At 43.5% G+C, this 25,568-nt stretch overlaps 1 protein-coding gene across 3 annotated transcripts; it reads right to left on the bottom strand.

Moving 5' to 3' along the window:
* Positions 1–984: 984 nt before the first annotated feature.
* On the bottom strand, positions 985–21,645 carry PLPBP (pyridoxal phosphate binding protein). 3 transcript variants are annotated; one of them, XM_001169823.7, is made up of 8 exons: positions 21,427–21,645; positions 18,564–18,671; positions 18,451–18,486; positions 17,842–17,917; positions 7,864–7,998; positions 5,268–5,410; positions 4,733–4,831; positions 985–2,790 (listed from the first exon to the last, which is right to left on the bottom strand). In XM_001169823.7, the coding sequence occupies exons 1-8, from the start codon at positions 21,628–21,630 to the stop codon at positions 2,659–2,661; spliced, it is 933 nt and encodes a 310-aa protein (XP_001169823.4). In that variant the 5' UTR covers positions 21,631–21,645; the 3' UTR covers positions 985–2,658. The 3 variants fall into 3 exon arrangements, with proteins under 3 accessions (XP_001169823.4, XP_024200884.3, XP_024200885.3); XM_024345116.3 differs by lacking the exon at positions 21,427–21,645 and adding an exon at positions 20,179–21,341; XM_024345117.3 differs by lacking the exons at positions 985–2,790; positions 4,733–4,831; positions 5,268–5,410; positions 7,864–7,998 and adding an exon at positions 16,423–17,715.
* Between the last annotated feature and the right edge of the window lie 3,923 nt (positions 21,646–25,568).

The following is a 25,568-nucleotide window of genomic DNA, read 5'->3' as shown; positions in this document are numbered from 1 at the left end:
TCCCCAAGAGATCAAAGTCTTGATGGACTATTGGGAGGTTTTGTGGCGTCTCAAGCCTTCTGAGGCTGGCTTCAGGGCAGACAAGGGCCCAGCGCCTTCAGAGACTGTGAGGCTGCACAGGTGGGCCCAATCCAGGAGAGCAAGCCGTCCAAACTCCAGGAACTGGCTTTCATGAAAATCTGGAAGAAACCCAACCTGCCACCCATCATGCATAACGAAAGACAAACTCACAACCTGGCTCAATTTTCTCTCTGCAAAATATCCCATCCTGCTGGGGACACCCTAGACACACTTTGGTGTCCTTCCCTTATCTAGATCTGATTGAGCCTTCCCTGGCTTTCCTCCTTATTCGCTGTTTTTGTTTTGTTTTGTTTTGAGATGGGGTCTCACCTTGTCACCCAGGCTGCAGTGCAGTGGTGCAATCTCAGCTCACTGTGACTTCTTCCTCCTAGGCTCAAGCGATCCTCCCACCTCAGCCTCTGGAGTAGCTGGGACCACAGGCATGTGCCACCATGCCCAGCTAATTTTTGGGCGGGGTATTTTTGGTACAGACAAGATTTCACCGTGTTGCCCAGGCTGGCTGGTATCGAACCCCTGAGGCTCTGCAAGTCACACTATCACTTGAGAGAGTCATGTCCTCTCTGGCCTCCACCAGACTGAGTAACCAGGAGTCCCTCATAAGGTAAACTACTGACAGTGGAGAGCCAGTGCTTGTCCCTCAGGTTAGCCAATGTCGCCATCTAGAGGCAATTCAAAAGTCTCTTGCAGTGAGGGGTAACTATTTTTGTAATTCTTGAAATGTCCTTTTTCTTGCCCTTAGAAGTTCAGAATCCCTCTCACCCATGGTGTAGCTTTGGCTGCGTCTGTGACCCCAGGGAAGCCCTCCTCCAAAGCCAGGCTGGCACAATGCCAAGGCACCAGCCTAGCTGCTTCCTGTCGGTTCCAATGCCCCCACCTGTTATATTCAGTCACTACACCAGATCATAAAAAATAAATCTTTTAATTGCTTTGTAATTGGCACAGATGGTGTAATTCAAACTCACATTTTTATTTAATAGACTCTGAAATATCACACTGTAGCTCTCACTGAAATAATACAGGAATCATAATGTTTAAGTTTACAAAAGTACATTTGGCAGCAGCATCATGTTTTGAAAGTTACCTGTAAAATCAAAGACTGGGGCTTCAAAAAATAAGAGAAAAAGCCATCTGGAAAATAAAAAACAAGCCATACTGAAGCCATTTGTCATGACTATTAGAGAATGGTGTTTTTGGGTTTTTTGAGGATCTTGCTACTTTATTAATGATCCAGAAGAGTTGCACAATTCTGGCTTGTAAATACAGTGGGGAAGCTGTAACTATGCCTGGAAAGTGCTCCTCAGGACAAGGAATGTCAAAGCCAGGCTTTGTTGAAACCATGTGCCTGAAAAGGCTTTGAAGGAATCTTTCGTTTCTTAGGAGTAATGAGATTCACTGGGTTTTGATTTAAAAAATCACCCTAAAGAGGATTATAGTGGAGGAGATAATCATTAAATTCTCATCACTGTAGGTCCCAGAGGAAAAACGCAAAGTCCTGTCTCTTCAGGATGATGTCAGAAAGGCCCAAGTCCTCCTTATGTTATCCCTTAATTTCAGGGATAAAACAGAGTGGCAGTGACACAAGCTCTCACTACCAAATTAATTTTTTTTTAAGAGACAGGCTGTCTCTAAAAAAGTTGGGGGGTATTATCTGCATATTAAAAGGTTGCTTTAAGAAATGTGACAGCATCTATGAAGAACTTCCCAAGAGATCAAAGCCTTCATGGACTATTGGGATTTTTTTTTTTTTTTTTTTTTTTTTAAGGCAGGAGTACAGTGGTGCAATCATAGCTCACTGCAGCCTCAAACTCCTGGGCTCAAGTGATTCTTCCATTCTTCCACCTCAGCCACCATGCCCAGTTAATTTTTAAATTTTTTTGTAGAGACGGGCGGGGGTGGGGGGGCTCCTGCTGTTGCTGAGGCTGGTCTTGAACTCCTAGGCTCAGGTGATCCTTCCACCTCTGTCTCCCAAATTGCTGGGATTACAGGCATGAGTCACCATGCCTGGCCAGCAACAATTTGTGTTTTGAGAATTAACCTGAGCCATTTCCTGAAGCTACCTACACTGCCATTCCACAGTTGGGAATATCTTCATGTATCTACCGGCTAGGGAAGAATCTGGGGGCAGAAATCACCTTATTCCAGAGCAGCAATTTAGACGACGTAGTAGGAGTTTGTAGGGAGATGTTAACCATAAGGAATTTCCCATTAAAATGAGATGAAAAAGGGGAATCCCTCTGACTTCCACGATTATAGGCATCAGTGACCAAATTTTAACCTGGAAAAGGCATTCATGGATCAGTTCATGCTCCTGGGCAGAATTCAATATTGAACATGATTCCTAGCTATTGATTTGGTATCTGTTCTGCAGAAATGTTTGAATTTCTCAAACTCAATCCAAAGCCACTGCCTGAAGCAAGCTTCCTATGTCAGAGACTAAGCACAGATGGTTTCCATCAACACACGTGATCATTAGTGCTCTCCACAGGTCACAGGAGAGCAGGACTGCGCTGGGACACAGGGAATATCGAAATGAAAATCTAGGTTAGTGCATAGTTAGTGCTCTCAGTATTTCCTGGCTCAGTGCTCCTGTGCCACCTCCAGCGGGGCCTTCACGTCTGCTGCGCACTTGTCCGGGGTGGGTTTCTTTGAGTAATCCCGCTCTCCAAAAATTGTGCTTCCTATTCGGACATTTGTAGATCCTACTTCAACCTGTGGGAAAAAAGAGAAGGTATCGAGGACCAGGTTTAAAATAATAAAATGGAGCCAGTGCTGAAGCTGTGCCCCCATTCTGGCTCTCAAGAGCCTTCTATGGATGGGGCGTGGTGGCTCACGCCTGTAATCCCAGCATTTTGGGAGGCCGAGGTGGGCAGATCACGAGATCGGGGGTTCGAGACCAGCCTGACCAACATGGAGAAACCCTGTCTCTATTAAAAATACAAAATTAGCCGGGCATAGTGGCACATGCCTGTAATCCCAGCTACTCGGGAGGCTGAGGCAGGAGAATTGCTTCAACCCAGGAGGCGGAGGTTGCGGTGAGCAGAGGTTGCGCCATTGCACTCCAGCCTGGGCAACAAGAGCGAAACTCCATCTCAAAAAAAAAAAACAAAAACAAAAACAGAGCCTTCTATGAATAATAACACAGCCGAAGATGGCTTCAGGATGATTGTTCTCCTCAGAGGTCAAATTGCCTCTGAGGGCATATATAGGAAACAAGTTGGGTTTCTCTGGATTTCCAGTGGTTGGAGAGTGTGGCTGGCACTCAGCTAGGAGGGGGTCAAGGACATTAGACGTCCAGTGTGGGACGCAGCCACACAGCACAGCCCACCTACCTCTCCAATGTGCCACGGTCAGGTAGATGAAAAAAAATCCTTATAATTATCTGATCAAATTCCATTTTACTTATCAATGCAATGTATTTTTGCACTGTTTTAAGAAATACAATTTTCCAGGAATGCAAGTTTATATTTTGATTTTTGAAACTTCATCAAGTTATTTGCTATTTCAGAAAATCATGTATTTGCGTTGCCAATCTAGCACACCTGTATCAGTTGATATTTACAGCTGTTGATGTACACATAAGATTGTCGGTGAATCTACACATAAGATTAAGCCTCGGACGGGTGCAGTGGCTCATGCCTGTAATCCCATCACTGGGAGGCCTAGGTGGGTGGATTACCTGAGGTCAGGAGTTCGAGACCAGCCTGGCCAATACGGTGAAACCCTGTCTTAACTAAAAATACAAAAATTAGCTGGGCATTGTGGCAGGCGCCTGTAATCCCAGCTACTTGGGAGGCTGAAGCAGGAGAATCGCTTGAACCTGGGAGGTGGAGGTTACAGTGAGCTGAGATCGCGCCACTGCACTCCGGCCTGGGCAATAGAGCGAGACTCAGTCTCCAAAAAAAAACAAACAAACATGAAGCCTTAGGCTGCTTCATCATGATTTGCTGTGATACAGCCATGCCCACGCACTTACGTAATGAAATGCCTTTCCAAAAATTATAGCTTAATTTCTTATTTTCCTTTAGACTACACTTATGGAATTATGTTTATAATTTATGAAATTATAATTATAATTAATTTCTTATTTCCTTTAGATTACACTTACGGAATTATATTTTGTTTTAAAAGTTCAGATGTCAGGCTATAATTTCTATACATTTCTTTTCTTTCTTTCTTTTTTTTTTTTTTTTGAGATGGAGTCTTGCTCTGTCGCCAGCCAGGCTGGAGTGCAGTGGCGCGACCTCGGCTCACTGCAATCTCCGCCTCCTGGGTTCAAGCGATTCTCCTGCCTCAGCCTCCTGAGTAGCTGGGATTACAGGCGTGCGCCACCACGCCCAGCTAATTTTTGTATTTTTAGGAGAGATGGGGTTTCACCATGTTGGTCAGGCTGGTCTCGAACTCCTGACCTCATGATCTGCCCGGCTCGGCCTCCCAAAGTGCTAGGATTACAGGCGTGTGCCACCGCACCTGGCTCTTTTCAAAAAAGAAAGGGCATGGGGAATGGGAGATGCTGGAATAGCTGACACTGGGTACCTTACTGCCATCCCAAGGCATTTCCAAGGCTTCTACAGCAAAGATCTGCTCTTGTGTCAGCCTCTCAGACCCCTACCCCCACCCCTCGAGGCAGACAGGGCACCGGCAGGACACTCACCGCATGCTGGAAATCCGCGGACATGCCCATGCTCAGCTCAACCTGGTCAGCAGGGATGTTCAGCTTTTTACACAGTTCCTCCCGGAGGGACAATAACAGCTGACAGAAAGAGATGACACCTATTTTACTCCTGCCTTGTCTAACGATGCCCAAAAGTGGCTGAATCTGAACTTCTCTGACAACAGTTATGTATTCCTTATGATTTCAAGGCCTGCCAAAATTGCCAGACGTTACTGAAACGGTTTTTTGCAAACTATCCCACTTTCGAGAAAACTATTAGTCACTGGAGAGGAAGAAATCTCATATTCTCTAAAGACTATGTTTTAGCCAAGTTCAAGTTGAGTTGAAAAAGGTTTGTGGGGCTTTGGAAACCTGTTCTTCCCTTTTCCTTCTGAGAAGAGTTCAAAAGAGGGCTAGAACACTCGACAGGCAGTGTCTGGGATGACTCTGCAATCCCCACTGCAGCCAGCCCTGCAATAGCACTCCAGCACACTGCTTCTTTAGCACATGAGCAATCTCCCCGACCCCCCAGTACCTGGAAGTCTGGATTTGGTCCTTGACTAAGATCATGCCCAAAGCTTCCTATGGTCATCAGCCCCACAAACTCCAGGTTAGGACACTTGGCGTTTATGTGCTCCACGATGGCTATGGTCTCTGAAGGTGGGAGGCCATGTTTACCTTCACGAAAGGAAACAGAAAACAGGTATACTGCAAGGGTAAATGGCCAGAGGAAGGCTCCATTTTCCTCCCTTCCTTACGACAGAAGAGGTGACCCCCAACAAGAGAACCTCTTGAAAGAGCCTCAAGTCCTAAAGAGTAACTTTATACTTGGGGTTTTCTATGTTGCTCTGCTTCTGGTCAGGTTCTAAATTTCTCAAGAAAAGAACTATCAGTTGGATTCTCTTTCCTCCATCTCAGGATTTCAGCTGAAAACAGCTAGGAGATATGGAAAAGAAAAAATCTTGCTTTTTTGGGATACCAGGAAGATTTGCATTGCCAAAATGCCAGATGAACCTGAGAATTACTTTTCTAAATCAAGAATTTTTATAGTTTTATTAATTTAATGGAATTGCAAAAAATTTAGAATAAAGTACATGTTAAATATTTTTGGCTATATATTAGCAAAGTTTAACTGAACTTTCTAATTAACAACTGGAAGAGAAATCTGCAGCAAGCAATTATTTGTTATACAGTTATAAGAGCTATTGATATTGTCTTGCCCCCATTTATTAGGCGGAGATACTAGTAACATTTACTTCAGTCTTTAAATAGGGCATATTATAGCTAATTATCAAGAAATGGTACAATAAAGACTTGACCTATAGTTGATTTCAGATTTCTATTGATAATTGGGATTTAAACCCAGGTAGTCTGACTCTAGGACGTTATCTAGAAAACAGATGCCTCTACTGTGTTCCTGCATACTAAGATTTGGTGAATACTGGTGCTTTGATGGTTGCAATCAAATGCCTGATCTGTATACATTTATTCTTAACGAATAGCTAACAACATGTGTAGGGTTCTGTGCTAACAACGTTGCCTGGATTATCATATTCAGTCCTAATCACACCCTCTGAAGTAAGCATTCTCATGATACCATTGCCAAAAAAGGAAACTGAAGTACAGAGAGATTAGGTAACTTATCCAAGGTTACAATACTGGAAAGTAGTGTAGCTGAAACCCAAGGTCTGTCTGATTTCAAAGCCCATGCTTCTATTCACACTATGTTACACTGTTAATCCAAGCCCCATAAAGATATTCATTGACTGGTGCTCACCATAATTTTTTTTTTTTTTTTTTTTTTTTGAGATGGAGTCTAACTCTGTCACCCAGGCTGGAGTGCTGTGGCGCGATCTCGGATCACTGCAATATTCACCTCCTGGGTTCAAGGGATCCTCCTGCCTCAGCATCCCGAGCAGCTGGGGCTATGGGCGCACACCACCATGCCTGGCTAATTTTTGTATGTATGGTAGAGATGAAGTTTCATCATGTTGGCTAGGCTGGTATCGAATTTCTGACCTCAGGTGATCCACCTGCCTCAGCCTTCCCAAGTGCTGGGATTACAGGTGTAAGCCACCGCACCTGGCCCACTCACAGTAATTATCTTCCATTCTCTCCCAATGCAACATCAAGTAATTTTTTTAAGATCTAAGAGTATTTATATAATCTTAGGTCTTAAAAATTTAAAATACTCCTTGTAGGAGTGATGGTGACCTTTGGGGGTTTCCAGATGAAAGACACAATCCCAGGCTGGGTGCAGTGGCTCATGTCTTTAATCTCAGCACTTTGGGAGGCTGAGGTGGGTGGATCACCTGAGGTCAGGAGTTCAAGACCAGCCTGACCAATATGGTGAAACTCCGTCTCTACTAAAAATACAAATATTAGCTGGGCGTGGTAGCTCGTGCCTGTAATCCCAGCTACTCGGGAGGCTGAGGCAGGAGAATCGCTTCAACCCAGGAGGCGGAGGTTGCAGTGAGCTGAGATCGTGCCACTGCACTCTAGCCTGGCGACAGAGTGAGGCTCTGTCTCAAAAAAAAAAAAAAAAAAAAAAGGCTGAGCGTGGTGGCTCACGCCTGTAATCCCAGCACTTTGGGAGGCCGAGATGGGCGGATCACTTGAGAGGTCATGAGCTTGAGAGCAGTCTGGCCAATATGGTGAAACCCCATCGCTATTACAAATACAAAAATTAGCCAGGCGTGGAGGTGCACGCCTGTAGTCCCAGCTACTTGGGAGGCTGAGGTGGGAGAATTGCTTCAACCTGGGAGGCGGAGGTTGCAGTGAGCCGAGATCACACCATTGCACTCCAGCCTGGGCGACATAGCAAGATTCCATCTCAAAAAAAAAACAAAAATACAAAACGAAGTCACAATCCCCTTCTTGAACTCCCCATCCATTCTTCTTCCCCTAAAATTAAGATATAATGAACCATGATGTAGTAAAGAATGATACATAGACTGCTTTGCATGCCATTATGCTACCTAGATCACACATAAAACAGCCAACTTAGAGGCCTGTGATCCTGTGATTTGTTTCTATAACCTTATCCATCAGACACTTGGGCCCACCCATTCTCCCTAAGCTTCAACCATCCTAAAGGAAGAAAAATCTACAATTCAGGTCTGGTTACTTACTCTCTTCTCCGCTGGTGTTAATCTGGACCATAACCTTTAACCTTTCAGGAGAACCTTTTTTCTGCCAGGAACTGTTCACTTTGTCTGCCAACTTCACAGAATCCACTGTTTCCAGCATGAAGAGATTGGGGACAGCTGTAATGAGACAGAGGCAAAGTAGTATTCCTTATTTGCTCTATTGCAGCAAGTAACATGCAACAAATCTCTGACTTGTTAGAGGAAAAAATATGCCAGGAAAAGAAAAACACAGTTAAATCTCAGTTCCTCTAAGAAGACAAATGTGACAGTTTTACTAGATACAAATTCAAATGTCAGACCATCCCTGGCTAATCAGCAAAGGTAAATAAGGGAAAAGCTGACATACATGATCAGGCAGCATATACATCCATACGCTTCAAGAAGCTGGTAACGGACAGATTCCTAGTAAAAGGCTTGATCTATGTCTCAGTTCAAACTGAGAGAAACAGGTCAGGATGACAATGAAGAAAGGATGACCAGTGGAAGCCAAGATGCTTCCCTAGCATATCACCACAATTCTTCAACTTTCTGGGATGAGGGTATTCTTATCCAACAAGGACATCACCATGACCCTAACACTGGTCAGGTGTGGTGGCTCACACTTGTAATACCAGGTGGGTGGATCACCTGAGGTCAGGAGTTTGACACCAGCCTGGCCAACATGGTGAAACCCCATCTCTACTAAAAAACTGCAGCAATCCACAGGACAGATTATCACAGTTTACATAACTATTCCTCTTGTTAATGGATATTAGATTGTTTCTTATTTTTTATTACAAAAACAAAGCTTGGATATAGAACTTGGTGCTATGTACAAGTATTTCAGATGGGCAGTTTGCAAATATTTTCTCCCATTCTGAGTTGTCTCTTCACTTTGTTGTTTCCTTTGCTCTGCAAGAGCTTGTTTTCTTTTGGAGACAGAGTCTCGCTCTGTTGCCCAGGCTAGAGTGCAGTGGCACAATCTTGGCTCACTGCAACCTCTGCCTCCTGGGTTCAAGCTATTCTTCTGCCTCAGCCTCCCAAGTAGCTGAGATTACAGGCACCCACCACTACACCTCACTAATTTTTGTATTGTTGGTAGAGATGGGGTTTTGCCATGTTGGCCAGGCTGTTCTTGAACTCCTTACCTCGTGATCTGCTGGCCTTGGCCTCCCAAAGTGCTGGGATTACAGGCGTGAGCCACTGTGCCCAGCCTGCAAGAGCTTTTTAACTTGATGTGATCCCATTTGTCCATTTTTGCTTTGGTTGCCTGTGCTTTTGGAGTATTTACTCAAGCAATCTTTGTCAAGGTCGGGTGCAGTGGCTCACACCTGTAATCCCCACACTTTGGGAGGCTGAGGAGGGCAGATCACTTGAGGCCAGGAGTTCAAGACCAGCCTGTCCAACACAGTGAAACCCTGTCTCTACCAAAAAATAAAAAAATTAGCCAGAGATGGCTAGGCATTGTGGCTCACGCCTGTAATCCCAGCACTTGGGGAGGCCGAGGTGGTCGAATCACTTGAGGCCAGTAGTTTGAGGTCCGTTTGGCCAACATGGTGAAACCCTGTCTCTATTAAAAATACAAAAAAAATTAGCCAGGCCTGGTGGCACATGCCTGTAATACCAGCTACTCGGGAGGCTGAGGTAGGAGAATTCCTTGAATCTGGGAGGCAGAGGTTGCAGTGAGCCGGGATCACGCCACTGCACTCCAGCCTGGGTGACAGAGCAAGACTAGAAAGACTAAAAAAGAAAGAAATATACATATATGTATTTGGCTTCAAGTGATCCTCCCACCTTGGCCTCCCAAAGTGTTGGGATTACTGGTGTGAGTCACTGCATCTGGCCTCAAGAAGCCTTTATGGAAATGAATTGAGCTGTGAGGTTGAATGAGTATAACGGGTCATCCAGAAGGGAAAATGGCACTAAAACAACAGTTCTGTTAGGCTTTCCTGCCCCTTCTATGCCTGCTGGCTCCTTCCCCGCTCCCTCCTCCCATCACCTTTACATATTTCTAACATGGCCAGGTGCAGTGGCTCACACCTGCGATCCCAGCACCTTGGGAGGCTGAGGTGGGCGGATCACCTGAGGTCAGGAATTGGAGACCAACCTGGCCAACATGGTGAAACCCCGTCTTTACCAAAAATACAAAAATTAGCCAGCATGGTGGGGCGTGCCTGTAATCCCAGCTACTTGGGAGGCTGAGGCAGGAGAATCGCTTGAACCCAGGAGATGGAGGTTGCAGTGAGCCGAGATCATGCCACTGCATTCCAGTCTGGGTGCAGAGTGAGACCCTGTCTCAAAACAAACAAACAAACAAACAAACAAACAAAATTTGTCCAGACTAATGTCTTGGAGAGTTTCCCCAATGTTTTCTTTTAGTAGTTTCAGGTCTTGGATTTAGATTTAAGTCTTTAATCTATTTTGATTTGATTTTTGTACATGGTGAGAGATAGGAGTCTAGTTTTATTCTTCTGCATATGGATATCCAGTTTTCCCAGCAGCACTTATTGAAGAGATTGTCCTTTTCCCAATGTATGTTCTTGGCACCTCTGTTAAAAATAAATTCTCTGTAGATGTACAAATTTATTTCTGAGTTCTCTATTCTGTTCCATTGGTCTATGTGTCTGTTTTTATGCTAGTTTTGGTTACTATAGCTCTACAGTATAATTTGAAGTCAGGTAATGTGATTCCTCCAGCTTTGTTTTTTGCTCAGGATGGCTTTGGCTATTATGGGTCTTTTGTGGTTCCATACAAATTTCAGGACTGTGTTTTTCTATTTCTGTGAAGAATGTCACTAGTATTCTGATAGGGACTGCACTGAATCTGTAGATTGCTTTGGGCAATAAGGACATTTTGACAATACTGATTTTTCCAATTCATGAGCATGGAATATCTTTCCATTTTTTCATGTCCTCTTCAAATTCTTGCATCAGTGTTTTATAGTTTTCATTGTAGAAATCTTTCATTTCTTTGGTGAAGTTTATTCTTAGGTATTTCATTTGTAGCTACTGTAAATGGGATTACTTTCCTGATTTCTTTTCCAGATCATTCACTGTTGGCATATAGAAATGCTACTGATTTTTGTATATTTATTTTGTATCCTGCAATGTTACTGAAGTTGTTTTTCAGTTATAATAGTTTTTTGGTGGAATCTTTATGTTTTTCCAAGACTCTACGGTTTTAGAATCTCCTGGTAAGACGAAGGAGTACTCATTTACTCACTCCCTCAAAACACTGGATCTTAGCAGTCTTTTTGATTTTTTACAAATCTGATTAGTGATTTTGTATTTCTCTGAGGATGAATATTTTTCATTTGATTACTGGCCTTTTGTATTTTTACCCCTTATAAATTGCCCCAGTTTTTGCCTATTTTTTTCCCCTATAGATTAAACAAAAAGATTTGTAGCTCTTTATGTATTCTGGATATTAACCTCTTCCCTCTTCAAAAATATTATTTTTCTTCCACTCTGTGCCTCCCTTTTGCTTTGACATGCAGAAAGCTTTAATTTTTGTGTGATCAAATCTGCTAGTTGTTCTTTTAAAATTTATTATTATTATTAATATTATTATTATTATTAGATAGGGTCTCCTCTGTCATCCAGGCTGGACTGCAGTGGCACAATCACAGCTCACTGCAGTCTTAACCTCTTGGACTCAGGTGATCGTCCTACCTCAGCCTCCCAGGTAGCTGGGACCACAGACACACACCACTACGCCCAGCTAATTTTTTGTATTTTTAGTGGAGACAGGGTTTTGCCATGTTACCCAGGCTGGTCTTAAACTCTTGGGCTCAAGTGATCCACCTGCCTTGGCCTCCCAAAGTGCTAGATTTACAGGTGTGAGCCACTGTGCCTGGCCTAGTTGTTGTTTTTATGGTTTCCAGATTTTATGTCTTGCTTAGAAAAGCCCAAGAAAATAAAAATATTTTCCTGCATTTTATTCTAATACTTTTATAGCTTTTATTTTCAAGTTAGATTATTTAATCTAGCTGGAATTTACAACTCAATAATGAAAAGACAACTCAATTTAAAAAACATGCAGAGGACTGACTAGACATTTTTCCAAAGAAGACATAAAAATGGCCAATAAGCCCATGAAGAGATGCTCAACATCATTCGTTATTAATGAAAATCAAAACCGCCGGGCGCGGTGGCTCACGCCTGTAATCCCAGCACTTTGGGAGGCCAAGGCAGGCGGATCATGAGGTCTGGAGTTTGAGACCAGCCTAGCCAAGATGGTGAAACCGCATCTCCACTAAAAATACAAAAACATTAGCTGGGCGTGGTAGTGGGCGCCTGTAGTCCCAGCTACTCGGGAGGCTGAGGCAGAAGAATTGCTTGAACCTGGGAAGCGGAGGTTGCAGAAAGCTGAGATCGCACCACTGCACTCCAGCCCGGGCAACAGAGTGAGAATCCGTCTCAAAAAAAAAAAAAAAAAAAAAAAAAGAAAAAAGAAAATCAAAACTATAAGGAGATACCATTTCACATTTTTTGAGTCCAATATATCTCCTTTGTTGACTTATAAGCTATAACTCTTTATTGTGTTATTTTATTGGTTGCTTTGGGGTTTAACTTACAACAGTCCACCTTCAAGGTGTGTTACACTACTTCACACAGTTTAAGAACTTTACAATAGTGTACTTCTGTTTATCCCCTTCTGTTATTGTTGTCATGCATTTTGCTTTTACATAGTTATAAATCCCATAACACAGTTATTTTGTTTATATGACATATAATAAGATTAATAGAGACCCAGCCTTCAAGTAGGATTTATCCTAGGAGTGCAGGGTTGGTTTAACATTTGAAAATCAATAGGCCGGGCATGGTGGCTCATGCCTGCAATCCTAGCACTTTCGGAGGCTGAGGCAGGTGAATCACAAGGTCAGGAGTTCGAGACCAGCCTGGCCAATATGATGAAACCTTGTCTCTACTAAAAACGTAAAAAATTAGCCAGGTGTGGTGGCATGTGCCTGTAATCCTAGCTACTCGGAAGGCTGAGGCAGGAGAATCGCTTGAACTCGGGCAGTGGAGGTTGCAGTGAGCCGGGATCACCCCACTACACTCCAGCCTGGGTGACAGAGTGAGACTCCATCTCAAAAAAAAAAAAAAAAAATCAATAAATGTGATTCAACATGTTAACAAACTAAAAAACCATACGATCACTTTGATACATTAAATGCATCTGACAAAATTCAGCATCTATTCTTGATAAAATCTCTCAGCAAACTAAAATTAGAAGGGAAATTCCTCCTTATGTGCCCACTCTCAGCACTTCTATTCATAAAGAAGTAAATAGGGAAATATACAAAGAAGTAAACTGTCTTTACTCATAGATGACATGATTATTTATGTGGAAAATTCAATGGAATCTACAAAAAAGCAACTAGAACATAAGTAATTTTAGCAAGGTTGCAGGATACAAGATCAACATACAAAAATCAAGCATATTTCTATATACAGGTAGAGTATCCCTTATATGAAATGTTTGGGACCAGAAATGTTTCCATTTCAGATTTGGGATTTTTTCAGATTTTGAAATATTTGCATATACTTAACCAGTTGAGCATCTCTAATCTGAAAATCTGAAATCCAAAATCTTTTTATTTTTTGAGAGAGGGCAGTGGTACAATCACGGCTCACTGCAGCCTCGACCTCCCAGGCTCAAGCAATCCTTCCACCTCAGCCTCCTGAGTAGTTGGGACTACAGCTTCGAGCCATCATATCTGACTAATTTTATTATTTTTTGTAGAGACGGGGTTTTGACACGTTGCTCAGGCTGGTCTTGAACTCCTAGGCTCAAATGATCCTCCTGCCTTGACCTCCCAAAGTGCTGGGCTTACAAGCATAAGCAACTGCCTCTGGCCCAATTAACATTTCTTTTCTTTCTTTTTTTTTTGAGACGGAGTCTTGCTATCCCCCAGGCTGGAGTCCAGTGGCACGATCTCGGCTCACTGCAAGCTCCGCCTCCCAGGTTCACGCCATTCTCCTGCCTCAGCCTCCCGAGTAGCTGGGACTACAGGTGCCTGCCACCACGCCCGGCTAATTTTTTGTATTTTTAGCAGAGACGGGGTTTCTCTGTGTCAGCCAGGATGGCCTTGATCTCCTGACCTCGTGATCCACCTGCCACGGCCTCCCAAAGTGCTGGGATTACAGGCGTGAGCCACCGCGCCCAGCCTTTTTTTTTTGTTTTGTTTTGTGACAAGGTATTATTCTGTCACCCATGCTGGAGTGCAGTGGTGAGATCTCAGCTCACTGCAGCCTCAACCTCCTGGGCTCAAGTGATCCTGCCACCTTGGCCTTCCAAGTAGCTGGGACCACAGGTGTGTGCCAGCACACCCAGCTAATTTTTTGGTACTATTTGTAGAGACAGGGTCTCACCATGTTGCCCAGGCTGGTCTCGAACTCTTGGGCTCAAAAGATCTGCTTGCCTCAGCCTCCCAAAGTGCTGGGATTACAGGCATGAACTGTCATGCCTGGCTCCAATGAGCATTTCTTTTAAGTGTCATGTCAGTGCTTAAAAGTTTCAGACTTTGGAGCATTTTGATTTTCAGAAATTTGAAATTGGGATGCTTATAACCTGTACTAGCAACAATCAGAAGTTGAAATAGAAAAATACATTTACAATAGCATAAAAAAATAAAAACTTTGGAATAAATCTGAGAAAAGATGTGGAAAATCTATACAATGAAAACTATAAAATATTACTGAGAGAAATTAAAGATATAAATAAGTACTAAGGTATACCTTGTTAATGTGTTAAGAGAGTCAATATTGTTATATGTCAAAATGTTCCCCAGTTAATCTAAGATACAATATAATCCAGCAGGCTTTTCTTTTTTTCTTGTAGAAATTGAAAAGCTGGTTTATATGGAAATGTAGAAGACCCACAATAGCTAAAATAACTTTGAAAAAGAATAAAGTTGGAGGTTAACAGTACCTGATTTCAATAATTATTATAAAGCTCCAGTAAATCAAAGTAGCAAGCTACTGGTATAAAGGCAGACAAATACATCACTCACTAACAGAGGAGATCACTACCAACAGATAGTCCAGAAATACATCAAAGGATATCTGATTTTTGACAAAAATGCAAAGGCAGTGCTTTGGAAAAAGGATAGCCTTTCTAACAGTTCTGGAACAACTGGATATTCATGTGCAAAGAAATGAACTTGGATCCATATCTTGTACCATATACAAAAACTAACTCAAAATGGATCATGAACCCTAATAAGACCCAAGACCATAAAGCTGCCAGAAGAAAACGTAGGAGAAAATCTTTGTGACTTTAAGATAGGGAAAGATTTCTTAGACACGATGGCAAAAGCACATTCTTTAAAAAAAAAAAAACAAAAAAAACCCACAACTGATAAACTGGGCTTATTCCAATTAAAAACTTTCACTTTTCAAAAGACAAGCCATAGACTGAGGAAAAATACGTGCAAAGCACTTAACTGATAAAGAACTCATATCTGGAATATGTAAAGAACTCTCTTGTCTCAACAGTAAGAAAATAATCCAATTAGAAAATGGGCAAAAGACTTTTAATAGACACTTCACCAAAGAAGATAAACAGATGGCAAACATGAAAAGTTCAACGTTACTAGGCATTAGGGAAACGAAAGGACACTACCATATACCTATTAGAATGGCTAAAATTGGGGCGGATGCGGTGACTCACATTTGTAATCCCAGCACTTTGGGAGGCTGAGGCAGGCAGATTGCCTGAGCTCAGGAGTTCGAGACCAGCCTGGGCAACACAGTGAAACCCCATCTCTACTAAAATACAAACAAATTAGCCGGGTGTGGTGGTGTGTGCCTGTAATCCCAGCTACTTGGGAGGCTGAGGCAGGAGAATCACTTGAACCTGGGAGGCGGAGGTTGCAGTGAGCCGAGATTGCACCATTGCACTCTAGCCTGGGCGACAGAGTGAGACTCCATCTCAAAAAGAAAAAAAAAAAAAAATGGCTCCAATTTTAAAAGACTGACCATACTAAGTGTTGGCAAGGATGTGGAGGAACTTGAACACTGCAGGTGGAAATGTAAAATGGCACAACTACTTTGGAAAAGTTTGGTAGTTTCTTAAAAAGTTAAACATACATAATGGGTACAGAATTTCAGTTCTGCAAGATGAAAAGAATTCTGTGGATATATGGTGGTGATGGTCACACAACAATGTGACTACAAAATGCCACTGAACTGTATGCTTAAAAACGATAAAGACAGGCTGGGTGTAGTGGCTCACGCCTGTAATCCCAGCACTTTGGGAGGCCGAGGCGGGTGGATCACGAGGTCAGGAGATTGAGACCATCCTGGCTAACACGGTGAAATCCCGTCTCTACTAAAAATACAAAAAATTAGCCGGGCGTTGTGGCGGGAGCCTGTAGTCCCAGCTACTCGGGAGGCTGAGGCAGGAGAATGGCGTGAACCCAGGAGGTGGAGCTTGCAGTGAGCTGAGATCGCGCCACTGCACTCCAGCTTGGGCGACAGAGCGAGACTCCATCTCAAAAAAATAAAATAAATAAAATAAAAAATAAAAAAATAAATAAATAAAAGATCAAGACAGTAAATTTTATGTTTGTTTTATTGCAGTTATAAAAAGTTAAACATAACACTTAACTTGTGATTCAGCCATTCTATTCCTATATATTTATTCCAAGAAAAAGGGAAATATATCCATACAAAGGCTCGTACACAAATATTCATGGCAACTTATTTGCAACAGTCAAAAATCAGAAGCAACCCAACATTCATCAACAGGTGAATGGATAAACAAATTGTAATATACTTATACAATGGAATACTACTGAATGATAAAAAGAATTGAACCTTTGATACAGGTATGAACATGATGAATCACTACACTGAATGAAAGAAGTCAGACAAAAAGAGAGTACATACTTCATGATTCCCTTTGGATAAAACTCTAAAAAATGTAAACTCATGTACATTAACAGTGACAAAAGCAGGTAAGTGGTTCTTGAGGAAGAGAAGTGGGACAGGTAAGAGAGGGATTACCAAGGGACAGGAGGAAACTTTTGGGGGTGATAGATATGCTCACTGTTTGTTGTGATGGTTTCACAGGTGCAAACATACATCAAAACTCGTCGAATTCTATACTTTAAATATGTGCAATGTATTGTAAGTCAATTACCTCCCTAATAAAGCTGTTACAAAATATATACAGGTTATTTAAATTTTTATACCTTCAGGGAAATAAGTTCAGTTACTCAAGATCTCCATGTCTTTCTTAATTTTATTTTACTATGATTCTTGTTCTTTTTTTTTTTTTTTTGAGATGAAGTCTTGCTCTGTTACCTAGTCTGGAGTGCAGTGGCGTGATCTTGGATCACTGCAACCTCTGCCTCCCGGGTTCATGTGATTCTCCTGTGTCAGCCTCCTGTGTAGCTGCGACTTGACAGGCATGCACCACCACGCCCAGCTATTTTTTTGCATTTTTAATAGAGTTGGGGTTTCACCATGTTGGCCAGGCTGGTCTTGAACTCCTGACCTCAGGTGATCCGCCTGCCTCGGCCTCCCATGGTGCTGGGATTATAGGTGTCAGCCACCGCGCCTGGCCTACTTTACTATAATTCTTAATTTTACTTTACTATACTTACTTTACTGTATTGTATTTTATTTACTGTAGCTTTTATTTAAAGGAAAAAGAACAGAAATGTCTCTTTTGCTAGTTAAAAAAATTTATGGGCTACAATTCTTTATAATTTTTCTGAAAGACCACCAAATAATAATAAACATGAGGTTGGGTAGGTTTCCAAGTATATATAACCCAGAAAATGGTGAATTCATTCTGTTCTTGGCATGATGTTTTCTCTTTTTATTAAGAACTCAGACTTTCCTAAAGAAATTCCAAAAACAAATGGTGAATTGGGGCTATTCTAAAAGTTGCTCTCTCTTCCACAAAGGGTAGTGGAAGCAATACAATGACAGAACAATTTTGTTTTCATATTTAATTTTATCTTACCCATCAATTTGTTGACATTTTGTTTCTGTAGGTGGCCAATGAAGTGCCATTTGATCTCAGGACACAAAGACAGAATCTGAGGGGAAAAAGGTAACCATGTGTAACTCAGATTTTATAGAGGCCTTGCTGGCTCAAACGCCTCATGTACTCCCTGTCACCTTTCACATCCACTCTCTGTTCCTTAAATGTAATAAACTATCACAATCTTCACCCGGCCTCCTAATGAGGTAAAAGGATAGAGAAAAATCTAAGGCTTCTGTTCTGTTTTCCTTCCTTGTTCCCATCAATTCCCTCCATCTTTCAGATATTGCCCATCTAGGATGAACTGATTTAAGCTTTCAAATCTTGAAAAGATCCAAGATTACAGCAAGCTCCTGAAACCACCATTTCCAAACAGCCACCAAGGAGAAAACGACAGTCTGAACAAAGAGAAAAATCTAGCTGAGAATCACTTGGGGCTCAAGGTGGAAGCTGACATTTCTATCCCTGGCCCAATCTAAAGTCAACCACCCTAAAACTGCTGTACAACTCAACCACCAGGATGGGTCTAATTTTCAACTAAAGAGCCAAGATTTAGATACAAATTAAAGAATTCAGCTATCTACTTACTTTGGGATTTGATGCTTTTTCTAGCAGTTCCTGAACCTAAAAGGTCAAAACAGAACAAGTCAGAAGCCTGGCAATCATGATGCTTCCAAAGGGCTTCAGAAAAGGGCTCTTACGTAGTTCTCGCCAAAAGTGCGCTGCCCATATCCATAGGCCTCGATCACCATGTCTGCAGGTTTGGTTTTGCTGACCGCCACTAGCCGGGGCTGGATGGCTGGGAGATCCTGCCAAGAGGGAAAGAGCCATATGAGTGAATGTTTGGGAACAGTACCCCAATGAATCCCATAGGAGAGATCCTGTAGGATAGACAGGCATTGATCTCAACTTGGCATTAGGTAAGATCCATTTTTTCAACACTGTAGGCAGATCAATATCAAATAGTGGTGATCATGATCAAATGTTTTTTAGGCGCATGGCATCTCAATCTATGCATCAATGTTAGCGATGTCAATATTTAGCAGAAGAAATGTCTCTCTCAGGAGAGCCGGGCAAGTTAAAGCAGTATTTCCTGTAAGTGTGGTCTTTGACCAACTGCATCGGCATCACCTGGGTGAGAATTTCCTTTTTTTTTGAGACAGAGTTTCACTCTTGTTGCCCAGGCTGGAGTGCAATGGTGCCATCTCGGCTCACCGCAACCTCTGCCTCCTGGGTTCAAGTGATCAAGCAATTCTCCTGCCTCAGCCTCCTGAGTAGCTGGGATTACAGGCATGCATCACCATGCCTAATTCTGTATTTTTAGTAGAGACAGGGTTTCCCCATGTTGGTCAGGCTGGTCTTGAACTCCCAACCTCAGGTGATCTGCCCACCTCGGCCTCCCAAAGTGCTGGTATTACAGGCATGAGCCACTGTGCCCAGTGGAGAATTTCCTTTTTAACAATCTCTCCAGATGACTCTAAGACATACTAATGTTGGAGGCTTAAGAATCACTTCATTAATAGAAGGCTGCACTCTAAGTAAAAGAGAGGTCACTTCTGGCTTGTGAAACCCAAACGTTAGCAGTTTGGCGACTCATTCTAGTCCTGGTGTATCATTACACCATAATAACACTGCCCCATTTACTCTAAAAGTGGCCCACTTAGGTTACTAAGTAATTGATTGTTCAATCTGTGAATTAAGAACCAGTGGCATGGCCAGGTGAGCCACACGCCTGTAATCCCTGCACTTTGGGAGGCCGAGGTGGGTGGATCACCTGAAGTTAGGAGTTCGAGACCAGCCTGGCCAAAAGGTGAAACCCCATCTCTATTAAAATACTAAAACTTAGCCAGGTGTGGTGGTGGGCATCTGTAATCCGAGCTACTTGGGAAGCTAAGGCAGGAGAATTGCTTGAATCCGGGAGGTGGAGGTTGCAGTGAGCTGAGGCTGTGCCATTGCACTCTAGCCTGGGTGACAGAGTGAGACTCCGTCTCAAAATAAAACAAAAAACAACAGTCTGGCCAACATAATGAAACCCTGTCTCTACTAAAAATACAAAAAAATTAGCCAGGTGTGGTGGTGTGTGCCTGTAATCCCAGCTACTCAGGAGGCTGAGGCAGGAGAACTGCGTGAACCCGGGAGGTGGAGGTTGCGGTGAGCCAAGATCGTGCCACTGCACTCCAGCCTGGGCGACAGAACGAGACTCTGTCTCAAACAAAACAAAACAAAACAAAACAACGAAAAAAAAAAAAAAGAAAGAAAAGAACCAGTGGCAGAACCAAGGCTGCGACACAAAAAATTCTGGATTCAGGATCAGACCTATGTGACATCCTCTCAAGACCACTATACAAAGAGCAGGGGTTCTATGCGTTCTGCTGCCACCCAATCCACACAGAAACAGTAAGAGAAGAGATTCGTTTATCCTTGCACGATTCAGTCTTCTTGTATCCATCATCCCCTGAAGTTTTCACAGAATCACAGTGTTCTCAAGGACGTGACGGAGTCAGATCAATTAGAAAAATGTCTCCTCTTCCTTCCTTCTACAGCGATGCGTAACCAGCCTCGTTTGAGTCCAAGTCGTGACTACTGGGAGTATGCTGATGATTGACGCTTTCCAGAGAGTTACCCGAACAGGCAGCCCATCTGCCTGAGAGTTTCCCTGAGAGAACCTCCAAGGTGATGTTTATTAGGGGAAGCCCTAGATTTTTCTTGGAGAATCACCGAGAATCACAGAATATTAACATCAGAAGAGATCTCAGAGCTTTCAGAGCTGAGGGCCGGAATAGTTACCTGACTTGTTCAAGGTAACGTCTAAGGAATAGTCAAGGAAAGACTATAATACAGGTCTTGTCTTCAGCCAGCATAAATGCTCGATCAGAGAAACCTGTGACCTCTCTGTTAAGGTCCGTCTCATTCCACACCATTCAGCTTAAACTTGCACTGAGGTGGGCAGATTTTGATTCTTGGTCTAATCAAAGTCCAAGAGAATGTAATATATATATACACAAAAGACGAAAGCTCCCCTTAACCGGCTTGGGATTGGACTGCTCCCTCCTGCCCCATAAACAAGTGCCGCTCTGATGCCAGCGAAGTCCGGCCAGTCCACCCTCACCTCGGCCTCCGGGCGGCACTGGCATTTCTTGGGCACTTAGCAGGTGAGACGCTGCCATACACGCGATCTCGGGCGTCTCTGGCCTCCGCGGGGTGCTCTTGTACCCCCGTCTCCCCTTACCGTCCGTGGGCACAGGCCTGGCCCCCCTCGCATCCGCCAAGGCTATCGACCCCGAAACTACGCGGTGCGCAAGTGGCCACGACACCTAGGCACTAAGTCATTTTCCCGAGGTAGCGATACCCTCTGCTCCAACGAAGCCAATCTCCAGAAAACCTAACAGACTCAAGGTAAGGAGGCTGGGGAAACCCTTCGCTAGCCTTTCGGTGGCCCTAGGCGGCCGACCGGTCCCGCCTCTCTGGGAGACCCCTCTGCGTCACCGTGACGACCCATTCCCACGCAGGTGTCCCTCTTCTCAAGGCGGCCGCCCACCGTCCCCACGCAGCCTCCTTCCTCACCCGCGGCCGCCGCGCCACAGCCTGCTGCACGCGCTCGTTCACCGCCCGCAATGCGCACCCGACTCCCAGCTCGGCCGACATGCTGCCAGCTCTCCACATCCCCCGGGGACCGACGCCGAGCCCCAGGCCCCCGGCAGCCCGTGGCTCACACCATCTTCCGGTTCCGCCCAGCTTGCGCCGTGTGAACCAATCATTGCTCACCATTGAGTCGTCTCACCCAATCAACACCCGTGCAGCGTGGAGGCCCGCCCCCAGGCGGCGGCCATCTTGGGGAGGTCACCCGCGAACCTGGAAATGGAGCCTAGGGGCTGAGGTTTTGCGCGCATGGTTCCAAGGGCCACTCCACGTGTGCTCTCCTCTTTCCTGCGCCTCAGCCGCTGCCGTCCCCCCACCCCCAAGGGACTTTTGTGAGGCAAAAACGCATCCTATACTCGGGGGATCCTGTTCCCTTTCAAAACGCCTTTCCAGGCTTGCCCGTTCCCGGCTTTCTGGGCGCGGGGACCAGAATTAGAAGCCACTGGGGCGGGAGCCAGGGCTTTTCTCTGTCAGATGGTTCTTGCGAGGAACCCCTAAGCGACACGAAAGGAAACTCTTCTTTCTTCTTTTCCCTAAAGACATGGCGTGATTCAAACGTATCGTGATTTTTGTCATCTTTCAGACCACTGCTGTCCAAGAGAAATATAACGCCATCCAACTGTGTAATTTGGAAGTTTCTCATAGGCACATAAGTTTAAAAATTTTAATGATATACTTTATTTAATCCAATATATCCAAAGTAAGATTTCAACATGCAATCAATAGAAAAACTAAATGCGATATTTTAATTCTTTTGAAAATCGTATGTGTTTCTGAAACCCGGTGTAGTGTTGACTTGCATATGTCTCAATTCGGGCCATCCCTATTTCGAGAGGTTAGCGGCCACCTGCGGCCAGTGCTGTCTCATCAGGGGACACAGGCAGCATGATTATTACTATTATTATTATTGAGACAGTCTCGCTCTGTCACCCAGGCTGGAGTGCGGTGGCCCGATCTGGGCTCACTGCAACCTCCACCTCCCGGGTTCAAGCGATTCTTCTGCCTCAGCCTCCCCAGTAGCTGGGACTACAGGTGCGAGCCACCGCGCCCAGCCCACAGGCAGCTTTAGATGGTCTAGCAGGAGCTCAGCACATTCAGTTAGATTCTTTTTTTGAGATGGGGTCTCACTATGTTGCCCAGATTATCTGGGACTCGTGGGCCCAAGCAATCCTCCCACCTCCGCCTCACAGAATAGCTGGGACTACAAACGGGCACCACAACGCCCTGAGTTTGATTCTTGAGTCCCCTTCTGTGGGCAATATGGTTATAAACTTGATGAGGAGCCAGGCCATACAAAGAATAATACAGAATGCTACATAGTCAGGTGGTGAAATAGTAGGTGCTATGGGCAAGGAGAAGGAGATCAATTTACTCTTGGCTGCAGTTTCTGTTGAAAGTTTCTCAAACATTAATTCAACTTAATGAAGTGGGATGCTATTATATTAGAGAAATGGCTAATGTTTGTTCTTCAGGTGGTCTTGTCTTGAGGTGATGGGGTTTATTAGAGCTTTCCGGAAAGAAGGGGCAATATTCTTACTCTCTCCTCTCACAGTTTTTCCCCAGACTCCCAGGAACAGAGATGGAATTTCACATCTTCTGCTCTGGGAAAATCACATTAGGCAGAACCTCAGATCCTTAAAATAAGGGACTTCTTTTTGGGAAGTCTCTGGTCATTTACCGTGGTACACATTAACTGGGTTATCTGCAAACTAGGACTGCCAACATTAGGAGTAATTGTGTTCAGATAAAATGTCTCTAGACTTGATACATCTGTACTCCAACCAAAATGATAAAAAAATTTAAAATGACCAGAATGGCCCTTTGTGGCGTGAGCATAATAGATGCTTGCTGTAGAGACACAGGTGGGAAGGAGCGAGCCAGCAGTGAGTGATGGGGAGGACAGAGGGGATCATGTTGATGGGATGTGTAGAGGAAGGATTGGGTGAGATGAAACACTTCAAATAATGTGCTATTTGGAAAACATTTTAAAACCATAAATACCTCACAGATCTAGGGAATGTATAATCCAGGTGTTAGGTCACTATGACAACAAGTAGTTGTAGCTTCATTTACTAGATTGGGCCTCTATTCTTTTTTGTGTTTTTTGAGACGAAGTCTTGCTCTGTCACTCAAGCTGGAGTGCAGTGACGCGATCTCGGCTCACTGCAACCTCTGCCTCCTGGGTGCAAGTGATTCTCCTGCCTGAGCCTCCCGAGTAGCTGGGACTACAGGCGTGCACCACCACGCCCGCCTAATTTTTGTATTTTTAGTACAGATGGGGTTTCACTATGTTAGCCAGGTTGGTCTCGAACTCCTGACCTTGTGATCCACCCGCCTCGGCCTCCCAAAGTGCTGGGATTACAGTCGTGGGCCACCGTGCCCAGCCAGGGACCTCTATTCTTTGAACTACAAGGCAAGGTCATCCTCCCACCCCCTTATCCATTCAGTGAACATTTATTGAGGCGTTACTCTGTAAAGAACCCTGAGAGAGACCAGGCTGAGTAAGACAGGCTTTACTGCCGATTTACTTCCAATATGCTTTTCATCTCTGACATTCTGTGGTCTTATGAAAATGGAAATGGAGACAAAAAGATCATGGTGCCCCCAGTCCCATGGTCATTTCACGTTCCAATTTCTTCTTAGTTGTACTTTTGAATTAATTTTATTTCACTTTGTCCCTTTTTTTCCTTATTTGCTTTTTTAATTTCTTCTCTTCCTCTTCCTGGGACATCAACCATCCAATTTAACCTTTCATCCTCCCCTACTACCTAATCCTTGAAAAATACAAGTCCAAAATCATTTCATCACCAGTAATTGTCTTTAAATTGCTCCAAAAATTTGCAAGGACCAAGGGGAAAAGAGAAAGATTAAAAAGCCAAATGCCCAGAGAAACAGATTTTATAAATAATCTAAAATCTAGTATATTTATTCACCATCAATGCCATCAAGCTTTTAAAACACCCTCATAGTCTGGAATAAATCCAAATTATGAGAAAAACATATATGGATTTAAAAATTGTTTCCTTCTGAGCCTACTGTGAGTCTTTTAGGGGGATAAAAAAGTAAAAAGTAAAATAGAAAATTACTGTTGCCTGGTTACTTAGCTCTAAAGAGAAACGGAGAAATAATGCCCATGTCCCATCCCAGTTTAAATGAATTCAGGTAGAGTAGCCCATGACAGCAAGCCCTTGGCACACATGCCATCACATCTGGCCTTTGAAATGTCTATAGAGATAGTAGAACCCTAGACCTAGGGAAGACTTAGGGAGGTTTCATACAGAAAGAATGACATTTAAACCATCCCAAACAGCACAGAGTCTTCACAATTTCTGAAGACCATCAGAGAAGAATATTTATTTTCTATTTGCAAGTAACTACTCCTCCCCATTTGAAAATTTAGCAAGCCTGATCTTAAGTAAATTCTTTACAAATCCTCCTTTATTCAAGCGAATTTCCTCTTTTTAGCTACCAGTATGTAACTTTTATAATCGTGAAGTCATTAAATGTCCCTTCTGCCTTTTCTGGCATCAACCTATGAGCTTTATTTCTTAATTACTTTTTTTTTCTTTTTGGTTTTAACATTTTCTTTCTAGCTTCTTCAAATTTTTTTCATTTTTAAAATTGGAGACCAGAACTGGACAGTTCCTCTCAACAGGGCCAAATCAGATTCTTTTCTTTTTTTTGGAGATAGAGTTTTGCTCTTGTTGCCCAGGCTGGAGTGCAGTGGCGTGATTTTGGCTCACTGCATCCTCTACCTCCCAGGTTCAAGTGATTCTCCTGCCTTAGCCTCCCAAGTAGCTGGGATTTCAGGCATGCACCACCATGCCTGGTTAATTTTCTATTTTTAGTAGAGATGGGGTTTCTCTATGTTGGTCAGGCTGGTCTTGAACTCCCGACCTCAGGTGATCCACCCACCTCAGCCTCCCAAAGTGCTAGTATTACAGGTGTGAACCACCGTGCCTGGCTTCTTTTCTTTTCTTTTCTTTCTTTAAACCAGGTTATTTTCTACACAACATTTTTGTAGAGGTATGTATCCTCAATACTGTGTTTGCTGCATTGCAATGTCA

The sequence above is a fragment of the Pan troglodytes genome, chromosome 7 (assembly GCF_028858775.2).
Source record: "Pan troglodytes isolate AG18354 chromosome 7, NHGRI_mPanTro3-v2.0_pri, whole genome shotgun sequence".
NCBI lineage: Eukaryota > Metazoa > Chordata > Mammalia > Primates > Hominidae > Pan > Pan troglodytes.
The sequence above is the reverse complement of the archived record's forward strand: the minus strand, read 5'-3'. Positions and strand labels throughout refer to the sequence as shown.